At 35.2% G+C, this 26,189-nt stretch overlaps 1 protein-coding gene across 2 annotated transcripts in view; it reads right to left on the bottom strand.

The window, feature by feature from the left end:
* The window catches only part of ppil2 (peptidylprolyl isomerase (cyclophilin)-like 2), a 35,704-nt gene that overhangs the window by 5,187 nt on the left and 4,328 nt on the right, over nt 1-26,189 (bottom strand). For both annotated transcript variants that reach the window (XR_013796790.1, XM_079606215.1), the window contains exons 6-16: nt 22,940-22,991; nt 22,716-22,807; nt 21,980-22,069; nt 19,236-19,311; nt 16,752-16,912; nt 14,476-14,551; nt 13,034-13,140; nt 6,913-7,002; nt 6,021-6,054; nt 1,340-1,457; nt 667-723 (exon numbers count right to left, since the gene is read on the bottom strand). Coding sequence is in view for 1 of the 2 variants with exons in the window: in XM_079606215.1 (XP_079462341.1) it covers nt 667-723; nt 1,340-1,457; nt 6,021-6,054; nt 6,913-7,002; nt 13,034-13,140; nt 14,476-14,551; nt 16,752-16,912; nt 19,236-19,311; nt 21,980-22,069; nt 22,716-22,807; nt 22,940-22,991 (953 nt within the window). In the remaining variant the exon portion in view is untranslated. The remainder of the gene's footprint in view (nt 1-666; nt 724-1,339; nt 1,458-6,020; nt 6,055-6,912; nt 7,003-13,033; nt 13,141-14,475; nt 14,552-16,751; nt 16,913-19,235; nt 19,312-21,979; nt 22,070-22,715; nt 22,808-22,939; nt 22,992-26,189) is intronic.

Here is a 26,189-nt window from a genome sequence, read left to right as displayed (position 1 = left end):
ATGATTCAGTGCCAAGCTGTGATAATATCTTGGATCAAACTCGATCCAATTTCTACATTTTGAAAGACAGCAAACAAATTTATAATGTGCAAAACAAATCGATAACGTTGTTTGTGTGTTAGAGCTATATCTGCACATGCTGTGTACTTTCTCTCTTTGCACAGCTGTTCCTGTGGGACATTTCCTCTTCAAGAGGGGCTCAGGTTTCTAGGTACCCCATAGGCTGAGGTTGGAGGGGCGAGTGTGTGCGTTCTCACTGCACATGCTCAGTAAGTGCCCAGACTTTCTGCTGCGGTGGGGTGAGGGGTGCATGAGAGTGTGCACAGCAGTTTAGTCCAGGCTTATGCTGACAAGCCTCTGAATTCCACAGCTAGAGTCCAAGGGTTTCCACTCAATGCCAAATGGGCAAAGACTTTCCCTCAGAGTGAAAGAGTGTGTGTGTGTGTGTGTGTGTGTGTGTTGGAATGTTCTGATTCAACAGAAGACAAGCTTTCCCCCAGGAAGGACTTCACACACACACACAGAGAGAAAGCTGAGCAAATGAAGAATATAACAAAAATGGTAGCCCAAAATAGCTATATGATGTTGATGCACTCTTAGGTCTTCGGGATGTGAATGTACACAGGTCAAATCTATTACTGAAGACAAATCCATAAATAAACTTACCTTCCAAACACACTGTGTTTCCTGTCCAGGTATGCGCATGAGCGGAATGTTATGAAGCTGAAAGAAAACAGGAAACATATTCTCATGTGAACCGAGAGTTTTCGTAACGGGGTAAATTTATGTTTAAACTAGATTTGTATTTAATGAGCAAAACACCAGTGCTTTTAAAGCCAAAAAAACAAAAACAAAAGTGTTGAAGATTAAGGTAAATTTAAGCTTTGATTCTTCCCATTGCTGGTCATTAAGGGTTAAATGCAAGGGTATATTCATATTTAAATTAGATTATGTATTGAGCAAAACACCAGTGGCTGTAGAGGCAACAAAAATGTGCTGGTTATGAAGGGTTAAATGCAAGAAAGAACATTCTCAAATCAGTATGCAAATACCATAAGAAAATCAACAAGAATTCAGTATTCAAATACTAGAATGACATAATAGGTGTTGGTCAGATTTAGAATGCAGAACATTATATCAATCTTAAATTTCTCTTAAACAGGTTTATAAAAACCTACAGTGGCCTATGATCCAAAGTTTGAATGGTGTCTGAATGTTCAGAAGTTTGGGCTGAAATAATTGCAGAAGTTTAATACTTAAGGGATTTAGAACAAACTCCAACCAGAATGTTTGATGCTGCCAGACAAATCACTGTAATGAGCAGATGAAACATACTCACAACTGGGATTTATTTGTGTTGGGTCCTGAGTTAGCCATGCTCAGAATCCCACGACCCGTGTGAGACAGATTAGGCCTGAATTCATCCTTGAATGGCTTTCCCCAGAAAGACTCGCCTCCTGATATACACAACGACAGAAAGAGGATCGACAGGAGGGGAAAATATGAATATTAAAGATTTGTATGAGATTAAGAGTAACACATCATGACACCTGGCCAATAACAACCCTGCTGCATGTGCGATCACGTCTGGTATAATTGCACCGGAAGAACAAATCCAGAGACCCAGCACAACAATTACATTTACACACACAGAAACAGATTAGTACAAATGTAGTGTTATTTCCATGACACTAGCAGCACCAAACAGGATTGCAAAAACACTTAGGTTCTCAAATATGGCTCAGGTCACTCATTCAATGTCTTTGGGGTTTTGTCCTGCCCATGTTAAAAAGTGGCAGCATATCTCTTAAACAAAGCCAAGTGATTTGAGGATAGATCCATGTCCATAGCACAAATGATGGTGAGGCAATTTACATACTGGATTTCAATAGGTTTAGTGGTTTGTGCAAATCTCAAATACTTAGAATCAGCAATATGCTCAATTGAAGAAAACACACTACCTTTCAAAAGTTTGGGGTCAGTAAGATTTTTCTTTTTGAAAGAAATTAATATACTTCAGAAATTATGCATTAAATTGATCAGAAATTATGCAGTAAATTGCTCAAAAGTGACTATAAAGAAATGTATAATGTTAGATATGTATAATGTTATAACTTTCTATTCAAAGAATTTAAAGAAAAAATGGATCACCGTTTCCACAAAAGTATTAAGCAGCACAACTGTTTTCAACACTGGTGATAATAATAAATGTTTCTTGAGCATCAAATCAGAATATTAGAATGATTTCTGATGGATCATGTGCCCCTGAAGACTGGAGTAATGATGCTGAAAACTCAGCTTTGATCAAAGGAATAAATTATATTTTATAATATATTAAAATAGAAAACAGCTACTTAAAATTGTAATAATATTTCACAATATTGATGACTCTACTGCATTAATCAAATAAATGCAGCATTGGTGAGCAAAAATAATCTTTTAAACGCCATTCAATTCTTCCTACAGATTTTACCCTGAAATATTAAAGCCGTTCAACTAAACTTGACCCAGATTGTCTTTTTCAATCACTTCAAATCACGTATAAAATGAACCCAGTGCCACATGCACAGACACCATGCATCGTCTTCTGCCACCATAAACAAACACCTCATGCCAAAGGCCTCCAAATCAGGTTGACTAATTAACGCTTCATCACGCTCAATCAAAGGCTCTGCAGGACGCGGCTCTCTCAGCGAGTGTTCGCGTGTGTGCTGAGGCAAACATGAGACGTCGCGCAACTGCAGGATTCCTGTGACACCTGCACCCACTGAATTCACAAAGTCATGCGAGTTTTAAAATCTTCTGCACTTCTTAATAAGGCGCCGCACATGATTCCAGATGTGGAAGAGCGGGGAGGTGTTTTAACGTCCAGCAGCCGGTGTCGTTGCGGAGCGATGGCTCTACGGCGCACCAATCTACCTCGGAAAACTCTGCACACCCTCATAAACATTCCCCAGGTGACATTTCTGCATAATTTATGCCCTTGCTGACATTTCCTACCCCCATGCCACAGACTTGATTAAAAAGTGTTATAGGAAGTGGATGAAAATCAACCGGACAGAATAACAAGGCTGACATGATTAAAAACAATGGCAAGAAAAAGTGATTTATTTATTCATTTTGAGCACCTAAGGGACTACATTCAAGATTAAAATCTAAAGGTAGAAGGTTAAAACCAAGGATCTGTGGTATGTTGTGGATTAGAAAATGTGTTCGTCTATGGAACAAACTAAATTACAGCTGTTGCCTCAAAGACTTTTCTGAGCATGTTGTTTTTACAAACCAAGCTGAAACTTTTTTGTTGAATAACTGACAGCAATGTATAAAACCTGTATTATTCCTTTAAATTATATAAAAGCAGAGCTGAATAGCAATAATCAGAGCTGAATAAATAATTTTAACATTAAAATTTAAAATTAATTAGTATTTTTTTTATTCAATTATTTTGCAATAAGCAACAAAATCATGTCCTCTGACTCATACATAAAAAAATTAATTTCATACAAAGGCAAATGAGTAATTCAAGCTTCATGTTTTGAGTCGACTGTGGAGCAATTAAAACATTATTTCAGATGAAAATATGTAACTGATTGTGATTAATATGATTAACCTGCACATCATGTAGCTAAATTGATTATAAATGCAATTGTATGATTGCCATCATTTTAACAAAATAACAATTAAGAGACTCTGTGAATAAATATAGTACATCAGAGCCGATGACTGCCACAAAAATAACTGGAACTCAGGTTGTCTTCTATATTCTCGATACTATATTCTTAGTCATATAGGAAAGATTTTATGAGCCTTTACTTATTTCCTTTGCCAATCATGTATACCTTACACACATACACATCTATAAACGTCACAGATGTCAACGTGAGCTGTGATGTTTTCTGCCGCACTGATATCAAACTGCTGCATATTAAGAAGCCTTGATTTAATTTTGAAGATGAATCCAGCAGAATTATAATCATTGCACATTCGTTCACAGCCTAACAGAGCACCATTATTGCAGAACGCAGCATCTCTTCAAAGGAACATTGTGTGATTTGTCACACTCGTGACTTCTTGTTGCAGCATCCAAAACACATTTGGATAATTTGGTTCATAGTATCTATTTTTCAACTAAATGGAGGAAAACAGGATGGCTGAACACATGATCAAAGCCTTCAAAATAATTTAACTAAGCCACGTTACACACACAGAAAAAAAAAAAAGTTCACAAATTGTCAATACAAAGCTGTCTTTACAATACCATATTTTCCCCTCAAGATGCATTAGTGCCTAAAAGTGCATATTAATACCTTAAAGGTACATATTAGTAACATTTGAAAGGGTACCGCCCCAGTGACAGATTTTGTATTATGGTTTTGCATAATGCCAATATTTATCAGAACATATCTCTTACTGGTTCATAATTAAAGGTATATTTTCATATTTCAGAAATGTACTTAACCTCTTGTTGTTCCAAACCTTTATGACTCCTACTGAAGCATTTTAACAATGTACTGGTCATTCTTCTATGCAATTTAAACTTGAAATCACTTTAAAAGTATCATAAGTGTCCATATCATTTTTGCATGTCATACAATACTTTTTTTTTTTTTATGAAGAACAGACTGAATTTTAAGCTATTTGATGCAACCAATCATTCAAGATCAGAATTGGTCCAATTAGTGAGTAAATCACTCATGTTTTTAAAGCGGTATAAACAGATTCATTAGATCTAACTGATTCCTTCCCAAATTGGACATCACTATTTGCCAAAGGATGAATTTTCAGTGTACAGCAACATCAATTTTAGTCTGTTTGTCACACAATCGCTATCATATGACGCAAGAAGACTGCTTCATCCAATATTACGATGCATTTATCGTATTTATATGATTTATACGATGCATTTAAATACTTTTTTGTAATTTTGATCTTGTTTGCTTTCATTATGTTGAAAAGAGTAGAAGTTATTCTTTTGTGTTCTATAGAATAAAGTCATAGAGGTTTGAAACAACATAATAGTGTGAGTAAATTATGATGATTTTCATTTTTGTGTGAACTATTCCCCTACAAAAAAGTATTGTGGTCATGTGTTTTTAATAATTTCATTAACCTATTGTACATGGAGTGTCACATATAGAGAAGGATTGAGGACACTGCAAACTCTAACATCCGTGAACATTCACTCAAGTGACTAAAAGCAAATGTTTTGGGCAGGTAATCAACACTTTGCTTTGATGCAAATTCTCTCCCTCTATTTGTGGCTCAAATGCAATAGCAAATCTTGTCTCAATGTGCGTGATAATACACGAGTGAGGATGGCTGGAAGATAGAAGCTGCTTCTGACCTTCAAGTCTAATACTCAACACTTTAAATTCACTCTCTGTTCATGAAAAATCATCCGGTCTACTTCCCTCTTCACTTCTTGCTCTCAATCTTTCTCTCTACACAAGAGTCTCAGGTGAAGCCGGTGCATTTTTTATGGGATTGAATTTTAGATACGTACAAGACCATTCAAGGGAATAGAGCGCACAAGCTCTTTACCCTTTCTGTTCCTCAGTTGAACTTGCAGATTTTAACACTCATGACCACAGGAAAACATCCCTCGCTAATGTGCACCAAAACGGCATTCAGAAAGCTGAGGTCGTATTGTCTAGACGGCTCAAGAAAGTCTGAGAAAGCAATGAAATTCTCATCTGATCAACAGAATATGATAAAGAAAGTCAACCTAAATTGTTAGAGCAATTATTTTTTCCATTTTATGAAAGACTAAACGTCCCGTAATCATTTCCACTAGAAAAACTGATAATTTTAAGAAGAACCACAAAAAAATGTGCACGAGTTAACCAGTCGGCTTAGAATCGTATCTAAGACGATGTATTCAATGTATATTTTGTACATTAGTGAGGGTAGGTGCCATATTTAACTTGAGACAGTAACGGGGGAGGACTATGTTGTAACTGTTATGTGCAAGTGATCAAAATTACAAGTGATCCTGAACAAATGTAAAAAAAAATGATTACCTGTACCAGTCCCTGTAGGGTCTCCTCCTTGAATCTGAAAACAAAGAATAACAAAAAAAACATTAAAATGCCCCATTTTCCATAATATTTTTTTTTTAAAGCTAATTCTTTGGCTTTAAATGGCTAGCAATCTACTTCAATTACTATTGATGTACCGGTCAAGTTTTTTTGTGCCTCCAATTCGATCGGAGTCATTGAATATTGAGTATCTGCCGATACAGAGTCGATCCGATCTGATACTTGTAATTTCCCAGTGCTTGGTCAAGTCAACTTTACTTATATATCGCTTTTTACAATTTCTGATCGTTTCAAAACAGCTTTACAGAGATAACAGGAAAATAATGCAACAAAGTTTGCATTATATATATACACACACACACATTTGAGCCTTTGCTGATTTTTGTGGTTGTACTGTAGTCAAACATTTTGGAAAGAACACATCAACCATTTCACATATATGTAATTTTTCTTGGTACACCAATAAAGTAAAAAAAGTAGTTAAATTACATGGAAATCAAAGTAAAATAAGCAGTAGAAAACTACAATTATCTCATGCATTTCTAGAAAATACAGTTTTGTGAGAATCGCCCTTCAATCTGACAGTTTACTTTGCTGTATAATGATGACTATAAAAGCGTTAAACAAGATAAATGATGTATGCTTAATTTCTCGATAAGTATGCGATTAATCACACTCTTAATCAACGATTAAATTTCAATCTTTTGACAGCCCTAATATATATATATAGTTATCTAACGCTAGCAAACACAAACACACACACACACACACACACACACTGAATATACTGTAGGAAAAGGTTACATTCAAGGTACCATCTTAAAATAAATTCATTTAAAAGGCATTTTAGAATAATAAAGAGAAGCTTATTTACCATAAAATTTCGAATAGAGCGGTGGAATACTGTGCCATCATAATATCCTTTCTTACACAGTTTAATAAAGTTTTCTCCTGCCTTGGGGACCTGCAAGAAAAAAAAAGAAAAAAGATATCAGTTTTAATGTCAGGAAATGTGATTTATGAAAACAGTTTGTCATTATGATAACACGGCATGATAGCAGCACGCTAAACTAATAAAAAAAGGGTTTGAATTGAGGGGTTACTTTGTTGTGAGACCATACAAATCACATGAACAATCAATAAGAAACTCTTCTGAAGCGCTTTTGACTAGAAGATGAACCTATTGAATATAGGAACTAGAAAAGTGGGTGAATCTAATGAAACTGGCCAAGAACACATCCAGTTTAATGTTTAACCTCAAAATTAAAAGTAAACAACAAATTAGAAAATATTAAATTAAATGAGAAATTTTAAATAAAAAGAGAAATCTATGTTGGACAATTAGATTTTTTTCCATTGTGACATTGATAATTAAGGCCATTTTATTTTTAAACAAAACCAAAAACAACCTGTAATTCTAGAAATATTAAGAATTATTTAAAATAATTATTACATATTCAAGTATTTATACATCATGGAACAATTTATTGCACTAAATATATATTTTTTTATTTAGTTATGATGTCTGAGCAGGAGAATTTTCTTTATTATATTACAGAAAATGCTTAACTATCATGAAAATAAGTCAACAATCTAAGATCTTTCTTAATCATAAAATAGGCTTAATTTTCTTTATGCAAAATATAACTTTTTTCTTATGATATTTGGCATGAAATGGTTGAATTTCATGAAGAAATATAATACAAATTAAAAAGGACTGGAAAACATTCACATTAATACTGAAACTACAGCTGGCAACATTAAATAACTTATGAATAATACAGGAAGTGTCTACTGTAACTTCAGATGACGACTTATTAATTTATTAAAACATTTTAATTAATTTATTAAAACATTTTAATAATATTTTTTTTCTTATTTTTATTTGATATAAAGGCCAATAAACCTTTAGGTTTGTTTACAATACATCTGGCAGCTTTGAATGCATTTTAAATCTGAAACTATTCAGGACGTAGAAAAAACATAGCATTGAAAGTTAAGGAGTTGATTCCTCTCCCGCTGTGTAAATGTTTATTTGTTCGTTTCTATGACGATCAGACATCCCTCTCTTCAAATAAAACCTCTGAGAGTCAATAAACTAATTGTGTGCTCAGAAAAGACATTGGGACATGCAGAAGCAATTTCCACATTAAAGTTTTATAAGTTACCCTGAGAAGAGGTCTTCTCTTCAACTTGTTTTTAGCACTGAATAAAAAAAAATAAAAAAAAAGTAATTGCGCAATTTTCTCTCACACCTGACTTTTTTTCTCGCAATAGCGACTTTACATCTTGCAATTCTGATATTTTTTTCTCAGAATTGAGAGATATTAACTTGAAATTGCACGTTATAAAGTCCAATTCTGAGGACAAAAAAACACTGACTCACAATTGCGAGTTTATATCATGCAATTCTGAGAAAAAGTCAATCGTGAGAAAAAAAAAGTAGTTCAAATTAATAAAAAAAAGAAGATTTTTTTACATTTTTTATTCAGTGGCGGAAACAAACTTCCATAATCAAGCATCTCAGGACTTAAAAAAGTCAAGATTTCAATGTCTCACACTCATGCATGAAAAGCACACACACAAAACACCTACAAAAATAAAGTTGTCAAGCTTGATCTCAATCATCTGCTTCATCTAGACCTGACATTGTTACATAACTGGCCACGACATTCCACTATCTAAATGCCACTAAAAGAAAATAAAAAAATGCTGTAAAATGCCCATCCTTGACAAGAGGGCATTTGTATATCGCCAAATGAAAATACAAATAAGAAATCATATTTTGACTACATAAAGCCTACTTTAGACCATTAAGATTTTCTGCATTGACTTAATTTAAATAATAATATCCATTCACCTCAAAATGCTCATGACAAAAAAAAATACATTATTATTACAGTAATGCAAAATAAATAAGTAGATAAACATTACTTAAACTGTAATCTGTATATAGGCTACATGTGATATTATTTGTTTCATTTTAGGAAGTCACTATTAAGTCATTATTGTATTTCTAACAGTAATACATTAACGATTGCCATAAATTATCTTAAAAGCAAAAAAACTTAATGTTTTTAAATGCACCTTTTTAAAAGGTTTATTTTTTTAGCAATTCTGTTTTGTTTATGAGTGAAATGTGAACATCATGATGTTTTAACTTGACATTTGTCTTATCCTTTCATAAGATTCAGTTACAGTCAATAAAGGACACTACTTTGTAAACATTGCACCACAAATAGAATCATCACAAATGCAAGCAAACCGCAGGAGGGAGGGAGGGGAGGGAGGGAGACAAAAAGGAGGGTAATTTTCTTATCAATGTGACCTCTTCTCTTTATCCGGATTTGACAAGAACACAGCCAATGAAAATACTAGGACTATGAGGACCATGAAATGCTGTTTCTGTGTCTATTAGGCAGTGTTTACCTTGGTTCCCAAGTGTCTCACTCTCACACACACACACTCTCACACACACACACACACACACACACACACACACACACACACACACACACACACACACACACACACACACACAGTCTTATTCTGCACATTAAGCTGGAATAGGACAAAGACTTCAGGTCTTACAATGTGTTCCCTTTTCCCTAAACTTTCATTAAATGTAAATCTAAAATTCAAGGAATTTTCTAAACAAATTAGGTCTTTTATCATGTGGCGGCCTTGTGAAGGCTTAAAGGGATAGTTCACCCAAAAATGAAAATTGTGTCATCATTTACTCGCCCTCGGGTGGTTACAAACTGTTATGAGTTTCTTCTGCTGAACACAAAAGAAGATATTTTGAAGATGATGGTTAACCAAACAGTTGATGGGCTTCCATAGTATGGAAAAAAATACTATAGACGTCAATGGTCTGGTTATCGACATTCTTCACAATCGCTTCTTTTGTGTCCAGCAGAAGAAAGAAATTCATACAGGTTTGGAAAAACTTGTGTTCCAAATGATGACACAATTTTCATTTTTGGGTGAACTATCCCTTTAACGAATCTGCTGCTTTTGTGCAAGACTGAGCCAAAGCGTTCAAGTAAAGTGATATAATAGTGCTAAAATGCAAAAAAAACATGAAGTGATTTAAATGTACAGAATCTTATCTATGTGATTAAAGTCAGTAAAGCCCAAGCTCACCAGTTTCTCTGTACCGTATTAAAGTGAAACACTAAATGATAGATATAAGGTGATTCATGAGCGGCTTTGACCCAGGAGTGAGAGCCTGGCACACGCGCTCACATAAATAAGACCAGGGACGCTGCATCTGCTTCGCTGTGGAGAGAGAACTATGGGTGCGCATTACGCCAGCACAAGGCCACAACCAACACAATTTTTCAGAGGAAGTGTTTTATGGCAGGGATGATTTTACAAGCTCAGTGGGATACAGAGCACATCAAGGAAAAGAAATGAGTAGAGAGGAAACATATTAGAAACGGACACAAAGAATAAAGAATAGAATCTGACATTAACAGCAAAAACCGAGCAAGGAAAACAAGACAACGTAAAAATGAGAAATAGAAAAATAGAGTGAGTCAACCTATATAGGTCAGCAGTTGCAGTGTGACACTCTGAATGGATGAATTATACATTATGTAAAAGACAAGACTGCATGTAGACCTGTACACACACCTCTGCTCAATCTATAAATATCAGGACCAGTCTGTATTCTTTTAAAAGTCGTGTCTGCAGTTAGTCTAAAGTGGAGTTTAATTGTTTCACAGAAAGGGCTTAAGACTAGTCCCAGACTAAATTGCATGTTTGAGCTGTTTTAAAGGTACAACATGTAAGAATTTTGTAATAAAATATCCAAAAATCACTTGCACAGTGGGATATGTTTTCTGTAGTTGTGTACTTACAATATCCCAAAAGTCTCCAAAGATTTTTTTATTTCAGAGAAATTCCAATTTTTAATAATGGCTCATCCCTGGTCATTGTCGCCTGTCAATGATGCAATATCCGCGCTATCCTCGGTTTCCGCTTTTATATACTGTCTATGGTTTCCGCTCGTACTGCCATAGCCATGACGTAACCATGGCGACAGACGTGGACATCTGCGTAGTGCGTAACGTTTAGCGGCACGCTGTTCTAATTTCGTTCAAACATTATGGACCATGGCAAGCAGACTTTGGGACAAAAAAGGAGAACTAAAATGAGGTTCAATATCGGCGTGGCGTTTTCGAGATGCCGAGATCTCCACGTCCGTGACTAACTTGAACTTGACAGAGCTTCACGAGTTCTTGATCATTCTTTATTAGACAGGTGAGCAAATGTACATAACAAATCAAAGTTATATAGCTCAACATGATGAAATGTTATGATCTATATGTTATTCTAATGTTGATCTAGCTTACTAGTAAGCTGCTAGTTTCATATAGCAAACGAAGTAACGCATAGAATAACATTATAACTTTCAACACACTCAAATGCTGTTTAGTATGTTAGTGTAACATTAGACCAAGTGAAACAGCGCTGCTGCGTTAACTTACCTCACAAGTTTAATTCGTCAAATAAACTGACCTGTGTGAGTAGTAATTCAGCAGTTGCGGGTAGTTCGAGTTAAATATCCTTTTTATCCGCGGGACTCGCGTGTGATATCTGTCTATTATTAGCAATCGCGACCTGCTTCATACTACTGTAATGTTAAAAAACATGAATGTTTTCACTCATCATCCATTAACATTATTAGATCCATCAGCTTGACAGCAATTCCCAGCATTCAGCTTGTCACTGCATCATAAACCTACACCTTTGTTATTGTAAGAGGTTAGCGACCCCCAGCGGCAAAAAAAATTACATATTGTAGCTTTAAGTGAAAGCAGGTTGCACTGACATATCTTAAAATATGTTACTAGTAGTAGTGTTTCTTCTAAAGCATGTTTATAAAAGCTACTTAAATGTTAATTGAAATAAGGCCTAATTCTGACTTAATGTAAGCCCTGTCTTTGAAACCAGGCCTATATATAGCAAATTTCCTGCATTGACTAATAGAAAGATTTATCACCAAAATTCTGCACCTTTAAGCCAGTTAAAAATGTGTATTTACAGAATACAAACCATACAAAATATAAAAAAACAAGCACATTTTCAACGAAATCAGTTCATAAAGTTTGTCAGGTTTCAAAATGTAAAATAAATTATACATTTTTAAAGTAAGGGGTTCCTTAGATTTAAAAAGTTTTTAATGTTAATATTTTTCAATGCTAAAGTCTCTTGTGCTAACCGAGACTTAATTTACTTGATCAGAAATACAATATACAAAATGGTAATACTGTAAAATATTAATACATTTAAAATAATAATTTGCTCATTTTTTAAATATATTTTAAAATGATAATTTATTTTCTTTCTTCTTTTTTTTAATTAGTTTCTTTTTCATGTTTTTTTTAAATAGAAATTTTGGATTTTAATTTTTATAAATGTTTGTGTCTCTTTTGATCAATTTAAATTTGAACAAAAGTATTTTTTATTTATTTATATAAAATCGTATTGATCCCAAACTTTTGAACGGTAGTAAATATTTACTACCAAACTTGGTGGAACATGTTAGCATGTTTATTTTTGATATGATAAATTACATGGGGTTCATCTGCCAGGACACCTGTGTAACCTTGAGACCAACTGGTTTAAAATAATTGAAAAAAAGTAGCACAGAAATGTCAAGTTAGTTGTTTGCAGATGCTGCTTGCTTTGGTATTTTGTATCTAAAGCATTTTTAAGTGGACCACTGTGTAATTCTTTTCTCATTCCTTCACTCTGTAATTAGTCAGCTCTGGCCTTGCTCTGATTAAGTGTGACGGCAAACAAGGTGTCAAACACAGCCAGGAAAATCTTATTCAAATGATGAACACAAACGGGGACGGACAAGCAAAACCATGTGTACAGAAATATAATACATCTGGCACAGTTCTGCTTAGACTCAATGCATGAAAAGTTTAAATGCACTCTATGCACAACCAAGGATTATTAGTGTTTCCACGTAGCGTTACCTTATCACAGTGTAACTCCACATTCAGGTCTCCTTTGTTTGTGTGTAGGCGCACATAGCCTTTCTTCTTAACGTACTGGTAGCGAACGGTATCGTCTGCAATAGCATCTGAAAACACAAAGACAAATATTTTCATTCATTTATGAACGACTCTGCTCCAGGAGGTATTGACAACATTTCTGAATCATAATAGCCTTAAACTAATCTGAAAGAGAATGAACAGGTATGCAGGACCGATTTGACAGCTGCCAGATGGTTTCCTGAGGTACACTGAAGCCAGACTCACTCGAAAATGAGTGTAAATATAACAAACCAGAACTAATATTTGGCAGGAGTTTCAGGTATTGCAATGATGCAATGTCATGAAATGCATGCAGCAACTTCCAAGCATAAAAAAAGGGATATTATGTCATTTGTTGTGTGGATCACCAGTCATGATGACATTTACATTTGCACATTTAGAAGACTCTTCTACCCAAAGTGACTGTGGGGATTACCAGCAACATAGCTTAACCCTCTGATAGTCTTCATTTTGGGTGACACTAGTGATCTTTGGGGTCTCAAAGATTTTTGGAGGATTTATGATATATTTAAAAGTTATATAAATAAATTGTTTTTTAAAATAGGTTTTTTTTATACAAAAACAGCTGTTTTATGTCAAATCCACTTTATAAAAGACCCAAATTTCTAAATTTCATTTATGGAGATAACATGGATAATTTTACATGGTTTAGTGTACAATTTTTGGCCATATTTTGGAAAATGTAAAGTAAAAAAAACACTCTCTCTCTGTGTGTGTGTGTGTGTGTGTGTACATTGTCGATGTGTCAGTGTCACCAATTTTTTGACTATTTTATGTGACAAATTATAAGAGAGCAATTTTTATAGTCTCACAAACGTATTCCTGTGTGTGTGTGTGTGTGATCATTTTGCATTGTGAATGTTTTTAGCATTGTTAGAAGTGTGGCACTTCATTTCTGTTTTGTTCTGCGTTGTTTGTGATTTTGATGATGAATTTTGTCTATTTTGTATGCAGGGTCTCCAGGGACCGCGAAGACCACAAATGTGACAAAAATATTTCACGCTAACATAAAAACAGATATTACAATTTTTTTTTTTTTTTTAGATCTAGAAAGGGTTGAAAGCGGTACAAGAGTTTCATGCCAGTTGGACAAAGATTTCTTTCTTTTTTTATTCAGCAAAAGTAATTTGCGGGTTAAAAAGACCCCGAAGACCATCGGAATCAGCAATCGGCTCAAATAGGACAGCAACAAAGAGAAGGAACCATGAGAAGACTAAAGGGAAGCTCGTGACTTGGCCATCTACTGATTATCATCAACCATGACCCATGGACCAGCTGATGCATTTCAAACTAAAATGGTCTGTTCCTATCAGATTTGTTTGGTATGAGTAAGCAGGGAAAACCGGTTTAATTTCCATTACCTGCTTCATGGGTGGTGGCTGGAGCCATAGCTGTAGATGTGAAGGAGGCAGACACTCTTCCAGTGGAATAGTGAGCCTGAAAGAAGAGAGACAGACATGGTTTACAGATAAGACAAAATAAGCCCTAACACCTCCATCTGAAACGACTAAATGATCTGCATATGCTTGACATCACTCTTACACCTCCTAATGAGTCTCCTAATCACACTTAATAATAGTGTTTTATCACCAATTCATTATGACAGACAGACAGGGGGATATGTTCATTGATTCCTGTGGGGTAATTCAGGTGTGTTTGGATGCATTGATGTTTATGTGCAGCAGATGTGTCTTCTCAACAGGTCTGTGTTCCCAGCTGACTCGCTACTCTTAAAATCAGAGTTAAAAAAAGGCTTTTCTCTACAAATGGCGCTTTTCCACTGCACAGTACCAGCTCGCCTTGGCTCGCCTCACCTCAACTTGACTCGCCTCTGTTTGGTTTTCCACTGTGTAAAAGTTGTACCAGTACCTGCTTCCAGGTACTTTTTTTCGTATCACCTCCGGCGAGGTTCTAAGCGAGCCGAGGCGAGCTGAGGCGATACTAAAACGTGACGTGACACACGGGAGACTGCTGATTGGTCAGCGAGAATCGTCACTATTCACTGCGCCATCATTGCACGCGCCAGACGGAGTATCCTGAATAACCCCGGCATTTTTAAATAGTTTTGCCAGAGATTGCGTGATATACCCATTACTAATATTATGTAAAACAGCATACACTCGATTTCCTCCATTGTCCTGTGTGTGTGGGTAGCGGGTGTGTGTCGCGTCGCTATGACGACCACCAGGTACTATTGTGGAAGTACTATGCAATGGAAAACGGAGCGAAACGCGAGCCGAGCCGAGCTGGTACTGGTAATGGAAAAGCGCCAAAATTGACATTTTCGGTATTCAATAGAATGAATTTAAAGTGATGAACTAAGCTACCACTTAAAAGAGATTTTAGCATATTGCTATACAGTTGCTAAGGTGTTCTGGGTGGTTTCTTACTGACTCGTGTAGTTTAAATATAAAAGTCAGATCACTTTACACACTCAGCTCTTTACAACAAGTCACATTATAATATTATTCATTTCTGTAGCATAAATGGTGCTCAATGAGTAATGCATTTTTGTTTAAATGTTAAATCTATCACATTTAGTTGAAAAACGTTATTTGGGATATTACAGTTGCCCTAGTATGGTGTAGAAATAGCAAAGCTAAATCAGTAGGAGAGTGGGCTTGAATGCCAGTCTATTTCAGCGTCACAATACCAATCCAGCACAGCTAGGGCTGAAATAGACTGGCATTCATGCCAAAAGTCGAGCCAATTACACTCTGTGAATGGGCCGAGCAAGAAAAGCTAATATAGCTGAAAGCACAGGGCAGACACACTCCAACCTGAGCTAAAAGAAGGCTTGAGACACGGCCACAAACACACTTAGAACCACCGCAGAGCAAGAACGAAAGAAAAAAAACCCCTCATGGTTTAGATACCAGGTATTGGTGCGGTGGGGTCATTACCAAGGAAGTGTGATTGGTGTGATCATTTTAGAAAAAATTGACATGACATTCAGAGGAACTTCTTGAGATTCTTGCTCTGAGTGTGTGTGGTCGGTTGAGGATCCTGCGAGGCGTTTTCTTCTGCTCCAGTTGCTGTGTGATGGTGGTAGAGTCTGAGAGGCAAATCACCTCGTAATGCACAGACACTTTTACATGTGCGTACACACACACACACAGACAGAGACGGCAAGACATGCCACTGTGACCCAAACAGCGCTGCACTGAACTGCTGTATCTGACCTCAAACACCTTGCAGGAGATCTCATTAGAACTCATTATTACCCATTACAATTATTGCACTAAAAGTAAGGGTTTGGTCAGATTTTTAATGTTTTTGAAAGAAATCTCTAATGCTGACCAAAGGCTGCATTTAATTGATGAGAAATATAGTGAAAACAGTAATATTGTGAAATATTATTTAAACTCAAAATAACTGATTTCTATTTGAATATATTGTAATATAATTTATTATGTGATCGGAATTTGAATTTTCAGCATCATTACCTCCTTCAGAAATCCTTCTAATATGCTGATTTGATCTCAAGAAACATTTCTTATTATTATCAATGTTGGAAATTTTTGCTGCTTCAAAATGACGAAAAATAGAAAAAAGAAACAAAACAATGAAGACAAAGAGGAGAGCGCAGAATCTGCCATCGACTACAGCTAGAAAGGCAATATCTTAAAACACTCACGGCATTGAACTTGTCTGTTTTTTTGGTTTCTGGCTCTTTCATAGTGGAGGCCAACAGCTGATCTCCTTTATAGTCCCTGTAGAGCTCCGCCAGGGTTTCTCGCGTCTCCAGGTTTGTGGTTTTCAGATGGTATCCTGGTAACAGTTTGGCTTTCTCTTCATCTGTAGGGGAAGGAAAAATGGACAGGGGCTCATAAAAGTGACATCTCCACAATACAAGTCATCAGATTCACAAAAACACTTGGTATGATTACCTTTTATCTGAAGCCTTTGTGTGCACATATACATAATACGGTTCAAAAGTTTTTTTTTGAAAAAAATTCTTATTTTATTCAGCAAGGACATATTTAATTGATCAAGGACATATTTAATTGATCAAAAGCTACAGTAAATATGAAATATTTCTATTTTAAATAACTGTTCTTTTGAACTTTCTATTTATTAAATCAGCATTATAAGAATGATTGCTTTGCCATCAAAGGAATAATTTATATATATATATATAATACATTCAAACAGAAAACAATTATTTTAAATTGTAATATTTTTTGCTAAATTTAAGTGTAAAATTATTTGTAATCAAATAAATGCAGTGGTGAGTACAAGAGACTTTGAACAAAAACAAATGCATTAAACTGCATAAAATGCATCAACTCTTTAAGCTTGTACTTATAAACAGGTGGGTAATAATGCATGCCTATAGACTAAACATAATACACGTGCATGTCACAGATTCACGTTTTTGAAGAGATAAACGTGTAACTTTGAAACCTAAGTTTGCGTTCTCAGGCCACCAAAACACCACTGTCTTGTAAATGAACAGCCAGAACGCATTAAAAGTTTTCTGTTTTCAAATTCAATTTCAAGTTAAGTCAATTCAAATTTATTTGTATAGCGCTTTACACAATACAGATCGTTTCAAAGCAGCTTTACAGAAAATGCATGTGTCCACAATTACAATTTAGAGTGATCTATTATCAGAGGTAACTGTCTAAGTTATGCATTTCAGAAATGTACATATACAAATCAGTTAACTAAAAATTTACTAATTTATATGAATGAATCAATTAAAAACTTACTTAAGCTAGACAATGACTTTCCTCTAGAGCTGCTGTACAGCCAAAACAATCTTTGTTGCATTAATTTCCTATTATCACTGAAAGCTGCTTTGAAACAATCTGTATTGTAAAAAGCACTACATAAATAAAGGTGACTTGACCTAATATAATGTACTATATACATTATATATATATAACTGTGGTTCCAATTTTTTTTTAAAGACAATGACGAACACTGTGTATTATATGACATTATGAATACCATTTTAATGCATAACGAATATTATAATACATTATACAGGACTCAATAAAGTGCTACCATCCAGTCATCTGAGGACGTTTCAAAGAAGGACACCACAATAAAAACTGATTTTCAGGGTTTTTTGAGATTAAAAAGTCTAAGCTACACCGAGTAAACCAGCCACAACATGAGATCTGCTATAACAGCAGCGCAGGCAGTGTTGCAGTGCTGTCAGAAATATGGATCTCTCCGGATAATTTAAGACCGCTGGTCAGCGATTGCAGTCTGTGATGACATACACACACACACACTATCTTGCATTCCTGTCATGATGGTTATCTTGATGGCCTTTTAAGTATGTCATGTTCAGAGATTCAAATGAATTCACATAATTTAGCAAATACACTCCTTTAGTTAATTCATTGTGCAATGTGAATCCATAACGAATTGCACCAAGTTCTACCTCGTTAACCAATTACTTTCCTTAAATCATCACGGATGGGATAATGCAAGTAATATGGCTACATAACTAAATGTAAAGAATGGTGACTTTGATGAGCCTGGAGCTAAATTATTCAACTCTCACAGGTTAAGTCTAACTAACTGACAGTGAGGGTTTTTGTCTTCAATTATTCATTTGCAATCTGTGTTATTGTGGAATGCAGCAGCCAGAAAAGTGTGTTAACTGTTGTAAACTGCAAATCAGTGTTATTTTAGTGTAATTTACTATTAATGTATTAATTAATGTTTTGAATTTTTCTTAATTTTAATTAGGGGTTTTAAGTTTTGTTGTGTAAATTTGTTATTTTTATTAGTGTTATTTCTATTCAACTTTCATTTATTTGATTTCAGGTTTAGTAATTTTAGCACTTACCGGTACATATATACAGTATACAAATATTAGATGAACAACTAATCATTTTTCTAATTTACCTAAATCTTTTTTAGGTACATTTTATAGTTTTTAATCTAATATTTGTATTATTTTTTTTCAATGAACAAAAATAATTCGTAATAGTTTTGGTGTTGGTTAACAATAACAACACTGCAACGCAGGATTTGCACACCAAACACTATACACTGCATAGTATACTATGAGTAAGAATAGTATGCTATCCTCAAAACAATAAATTCTTTGCCAAAACGAACTGAACATTTTGTACTGCGTTCAAAACACTGAACTCACCAGGGTCAAGGACTTTCATATTGTTTTTCACATGGAAGAAGTTGGAGACATTGAATTTATCCAGATTTGTAGGATCCTGGGAAATAAAGTGACAAAATGAGATGTTATATGACAACTTCAGATTTGCTGACAAACTATGCACAGACATTTCATTATATACACACAATAGTTATAAAACAACTCGTATCATATTTCCCCCTAAATAGGAAGACAAGTAAACACTCTCTAATGAATTTGTTTTGGCAGTGTTTTATCAGTTTAGTGTAAATGTTGCTGACTGGACAGTTTGGGAGCCACACACACGCACACACACACAGAATGTGTGTTCAGGACCTTCTCATCTCTCTCTCTGCTCTTAGCTTGACCCACCGTTGTATCCGTTCCAAATAGGTCAGACAGTGAAACTATACCTCCGCCCATTTCAGTCCTGCTATTTCAGCTAAACTCCCACTCCCAACCACCTCTCTCTTTTCAAATACTTTCCCCCATATCCTTTTAAAACTCCCCCAGCTTTCCCATCCCATGTGGCACCCAAAATAACAACCTCTCAAAAACTCTTTAACCCTTAAACTACGCCGCCCGACACCTCCCTGACCTGCCCTTCCTCGAGCTCCAGGGATAGACACGTCCAAAGCTAAGCTACCACTGAACCACATCAATCTAAAATAAATCTCACCCAAAAATAACCCAAAGACCCTTTCTATTTCTCTGAACACCCTATAACACCCCTGACCTAAAATAAACCATGCAAGGACTTTCTATGAATACTGGACACTGTAGCTCACATGCACACACACAGAAAACACTGATTCAGCTCAGTTTCTTTCACACACACCCACGTTTCCCTGGCTATCTGAAGACAGACATACCATAGACTACTATACTTATATAAGGGCTGTCAATCAGTCATTTTAACAGTTTATTTATTTCCACATTATTGCATTGAAATGCAAACATAAAACTCAATGCGAAGTCTGAACATATAACACTGTTCAAAGATTTGGGGTCGGTAAAAATTGTGTTTTTGAAAATGTATTTATTTATTCTGCATTTATTTGATTAAAAAAAAAAGTTTTTATATGATATATTTTAAATATAATTTATTCCTGAGTGCAAAGCTGAATTTTCAGCATCATTACTTCAGTGTCACATGGACCTTCAGAAGTCATTCTAATATGATGATTTACTGCTCAAGAAACATTTCTTATTATTATTAATGTTGAAACGTAATATTTTATATGTTTTTTTCCCCCCCAAGGATTCTTCAAGGAATAGAAAGTTAAAAGGAACAGCATTTACTTGAAATAGAAATCTTTTGTAACATTGCAAATGTCTTTACTGTCACTTTTGATCATTTTAATGCATCCCTGCTGAATAAAAGTATCAATTTTATTTCCAAAAGAAAAAAATAAATAAATCGTACTGACCCTAAACTATTGAATGGTAGTGTGTACATGACCTACTACACAGATCCTAACATGCCAGTGCCGTGTATAGATTTGTTGATAGAAATCTGACCCGGGTTACATAAGTTCTTACACTCAAATGGATTTACAGCAAAGCTTAACACAACTTTAGACAGTCGCCACATGCTGATGTAATGTTTAATCCCATCTAATCAGAAACAAGCTATGTTTGATTCATAAATTGTGCAGTTTCTCAATCAGTGCTTTATTGCCTCCTTCATAAAGAATTCATCCACAAAACAAAGCACAAATTCACATTGTGACGATTTTAAAGGTATCTGAGGTTGAGTACAAGTTTAGCTCTATCGATGGCATGCTGTCAATTACCATAAACAATTGATTTTAGTTTCTTTTCACAATCTGAGGGATGTGTTTGCAGTAATGCACTTACAATGGAAGTCAATTGGGCAATACATTCCAGAAGGTTTCAAAGCAGAAATGTGCAGCTCATATTTTTGTTAAAGGGTTTATATTAACGTGTCCTTACAAAAATGTGTGTTATTTCAGCTTTAAAGCGGTCCAAATATCCTTTAGCGGTGAGATACTACACTTATCATTCCTGTGGGTGTATTTTTCTGTCAGTTTCTGGAATCCTTACCAGCTTTATGGTGTCATTAGTCATATGACAAGAGTTTAAAGATTCATTTAAAAAAACAAAACCTCACGTTAACATGTGGCTATTTTGGAACAGTGAGTAGGCTACTAACATTTATATCCTGGTAAAATTATTTGCCCCAAAACATCCACTATATGTGTTTTGTTTTGTTTTTCACAAACTTTGGGACCAGTGTTAAGTTTTAGGTCATTAAAAAAGCTGAAATAAAATGATTAAAATTACAAATTAATTAAAGCTATATATAATTAAAGCTACAAAACATTTCTAAAAACAAACTTAAATTGAACATATAAGAAAAAAAGCAATTATGGATATGAATAAAAACTATAATAGCTGAGCAGATATTTATAATTTATGTTTCTGTGTCAGTCTTCAGGATAAGCCTGACTCTCGATAGCTGTTAAACACTGTAGTGCATGTGAACCGGCTTCAACCTGACATTTCATGAAATCTCACAGAAAACACAGGGTTTTGATACACAGACAGTCACAACAAACTAAAATTGAACTGGGCGATTGTTGTCCGAAACACGAGTTGCTTGATACTAACTTGTTTCTAGAAAAGCTGTATTAAATCACAGCCATGCTAACATAACATCACTCATGTGACACTGCTTACTCGTCACTTAACAGTAGTAAACACACACTCTCTGTGTCCGTCACCTGTAGTGTGATGAGATCCTGGCGGGTGAAGGGTTCATCCGTCAGCAGGTCTTTATAACTCTTTGTCTTGATGTTGAGCTGCTCTACTGCCTAAACAAAACACACATTTATAGGATTTTGACTATTCATGTACACATTTATACAGTTTAAAAACAGTTAATGCATTGATTAATAAAATTATTAACATCAGCATGATATTAAAGAGCATGAACAACTGTATTTTCCTTGCTCTTTAGTATATACCTACATTTTCCACCATGCATGGAAACTGAATAGCAAAAATGGCTAATTCAGAAATCATTGATGTGATGTCACAACCACATTAATGACTTAAATTTCATCAAATGGATTCAGAAGACTTGCAATATAGTTCATGAGTCAAACTGACTACTTTTATGATCCTATCTTGGAGTTCAGCATTCCCTGGCCACCGTGTTTGAATAGAAGAGAGCAACAATAACTAATTATAATTTGTGCTCCATGGAAGAAGAAACAAAATCTTACAAGTTTCTGTCAACATTAACAATTTACATCGATTAAAAAAAAAAATCATCAATTTAAATGAATTAATTTTAATATATGAATTATTTATTTTATTAAACACTATACATTTAGAAATATTTATAAAATAATTTTCAGGTAAAACTAAATAAGTTGACTTGGAAGTAGAAGTAAATGCTACTGACGTGACATTTGCATGCAAAAAGACCTTTAAAAACTTTCGGATGTGTTTTACCTCATTAGAGAAAACGTTCCCTGTGACTTTGTTGGTAACAATGTGGGAGTTGTTTGTGAACACTGTGTAAAGCACAGGACAGTGGTACTTCCCTAAAGTACAAGAGAGAAAGACAGAATATGCACTGTAGAGGACTGCAATCCATTATCTCGTCATTAGCACATATTGTTGTTGACGCAAGTCAGGTAAGAGGATGAAGAGCGCACACACACAAACATATTTACCTTCACTGTTTTTGCTGAAGTTAAGCTTGATGAGGGATTTAGCCTCAAGCTTCTAGAGAGAGAGAGAGAGAGAGAGAAAGTTAGTGACTATATCTGTCAGACTTCGGCTCTCAGACACACCTACCTTTTCAATTATAATGTAATCACACCCTGTGAATGTCTAATTGTGTTTAATTATTTAGCATGAATTAGCTGATTCATATAGGACGGGTTTGGGCGGTGATAAATCAAGGCACAAACTGAATACCACACATTTTTAACACCATCACGCAATGCTGTGGATCTAGTTTGGTTTTAGACAAGAACAAGTAAATTCATGTGAGAATACAGCAAAGAAAGACATCAGTTGATTAGCTAATGTGCGGTTTAGTGTTGGACAGTTTTTTTTTTAGGTATACAGAAAAACCGTAAACCGATATTTAAAGGTGACGTACAACACCATTCAAAAGTTTGGGGTCAGTTAGATTTTTAGTTTCAAAAGAAATTAATGCTTTTATTCAGCAAAGACACAATAAATTGTTCAGTAATGACATTTAATGTGTTACACAAGATTTCAGTTGCTTTAGAAAAAAATGCTGTTGTTTTGAACTTTCTTTTCATCAAAGGATCCTGAACAATTTTCACAAGAATATTAAGCAGCACAACTGTTGTCAACGTTGATATTTCTTAAGCAAATCAGCATATTATAATGATTTCTGAAGACTAAGTAATGATGCTGAAAATTCAGCTTTGCTTTTTTCAAAAATCTAACTGACCCCTCACTTTTGAATGGTTGTGTCATTTTTCAAAGCTAATATAGCTTATCATTCATGTAAACCGTAAGTAAACCATTCGTAGTTGAGTCTATTTGGTGTCGCTAGGGGTTTTCAACTTTGTGACCGAGGATTGTTCTGCCTGAGCGATATATATAAACTGACCACTTCGTGATCCAGTGACACAGTGAATCAGACTGAGACAGGTCAAAATCCCTCAGGATTATTTCTCCCTCCCTGGTAAACCCAGCGGCTGGTGTGTGATAAACACTGGGACTCTCCGCCTCAGACTACAGGCTGTTTGTGATGGATACGTTGGACACAAAAATGGCAAGAACTACTTGAAATCAAGATTGGCTGAAAGAACGGATTTTACATCTTTTCTGATTATTTTTTAATCCATTTTATGTAAAGCACTTTGAGTGACCACTGTGTATGAATTGTGCTATATAAATAAACTTGCCTTGCCTAACAAACACATAGACATTTCAAAAATGCAATGATATAAGACTGAAACAACATAACACATCTATTTAAATGCCTCACTACTACCCATTTAAACACACCATTTTAAAGCAGAACACATGAAAGCATGATGTTTACACCGCAGAACAAGTCCTGGCATGTCCAGAAGATCTCCGTAAAAGTCACTCTAACACACACACACACACACACACACACACAGAATCCGTTTTCACAGTCACCTCTCATCAACTCACAGCACTCACTCTCCTCCTCTCCATCTAGCGAGACAAATCAATCATGAATACTTCAGATAACACAGTCAAACTGTGTGTAGGAACAGAAACACACACACACACACAATCACAGAGGCATGTCCAGACATGCATTCACTCAGATGCATAGCTGTAAAGATGAATTACAGATGACAGCCATGTGCTTCAATGGACAATGGATATGAATTTTGAAGCAAGTAAATACAGGACGTCCTGCATCACACCCCAAAAAACACTCTGTAAACATTCACACAACTTTGGCTGATGCTAGAGCAAACTGATTATGCATGCAGCACGCACATGCAGAGACCCTATAACTCCTATCCCATAAATTAAGAGTGCAGCGATGTGTGTCCAGCGAACTGATTACACAGCAATTTACACACACATCCACTCCTGGCACACTGAACGCTGTTAGCCACCATCAGCAGGCCTGTGAAATATCTTCATATGGTTCCAATAATCATTTCTAGATGGGTAGTAATAGAGAATTTTCCCTCTAAGCGACACATAAGTGAATTTCTGAAGCTTGACTATTCTCCAAAATATCAAATTAAACTCTCAAAGCAAAAAATACCTACCGTTTGGCAAATATGCAATGAAATTATGATTAGTTACATTTTATTGGCAATTTCTTACCAGTGTAACACAAAATACCCGAGGTATATTGTGTGTTGAATGGTTACTAAGATATTCTGGGTTGTTGCTAGGTGGTTACTGGCAGTGTATTTTTTATATACATTTTATTTATATCCTATTAAAAGTATTCTTATGTTGAAATTAGCGATTATTTTCATTGTAGTAATTTGGTTATGTGCTTTTGTTATTTTATTTTTTGGTGTAATGTGTAGTTTTCTTATGGTTTTTTGAATTAGCTTTAATTTTTATATTTTCATTTTGGTCATTTTGATTTTTGTCATTGTATTAGCGTTTTTATCTTTAGTTTAAATGTATTATTAATGTATTTTTTTAAGAAGTTTTTCATCTAATATTTATATTTCAATTTTATTTACGTTTTATTTCAATTACAGCAAACAATTTTCAATAGTTTCAATTTAAGTTAAATATAACAACAGTAGTTCCTGGCCCAAGTTAAAAGAGCACAGCCACAAGTCTCTAACATATTCTAGCCCACAGATGAGGCTCAGGTATGTAATTAAACGTACAGCAAGTCTATGGGGTTTTTAGCCCATTTTGTTATCTGCAAGTTAAAAAAAATAAGATGGATCGCATAAAAAGTACTTACAGATCTCTACTCAAGTTGCATGGTTTTAGGTATTATCAAGGTCTGTATCAGAAACAAACTACAAGTTTATTACTTTATTACCTAAATACGAGAAACACCACTAAATATGTTTCTTCTTCTTCTCAAATTATCCGCAGTGCTCTTTACAACATGCAGAGATTCTGGTTTGTAGCTTTGGATTCTCTAGGATGAAGGAGCAAGTAGGGCTGAACGATACATCGAATTTTCATCGTCATCGCGATATGAACTCCCGCGATGAACACATCGCAACAGACAGCCTGACACGATGAATAATGCCTGGTTCAGATTACACGTTTTTGACTCCTAAAATCTTGTCGTGTCGTGGACAAGAAACATGTCAGACTGCACGTTGCTTTCCGACCAGTCATCGCGTGCCGTCACACACACACATTCACTCGCAAACATTCACTCGCACGCACAGACACACACACACACACTCACTGTCCCTCGCTCACTCACTCGCGCTCGCTCGCTCGCTCACTCACTCACTCACT

The sequence above is a fragment of the Phoxinus phoxinus genome, assembly GCF_949152265.1.
Source record: "Phoxinus phoxinus genome assembly, chromosome: 3".
NCBI lineage: Eukaryota > Metazoa > Chordata > Actinopteri > Cypriniformes > Leuciscidae > Phoxinus > Phoxinus phoxinus.
This window is presented reverse-complemented; position numbering and strand designations above follow the sequence as displayed.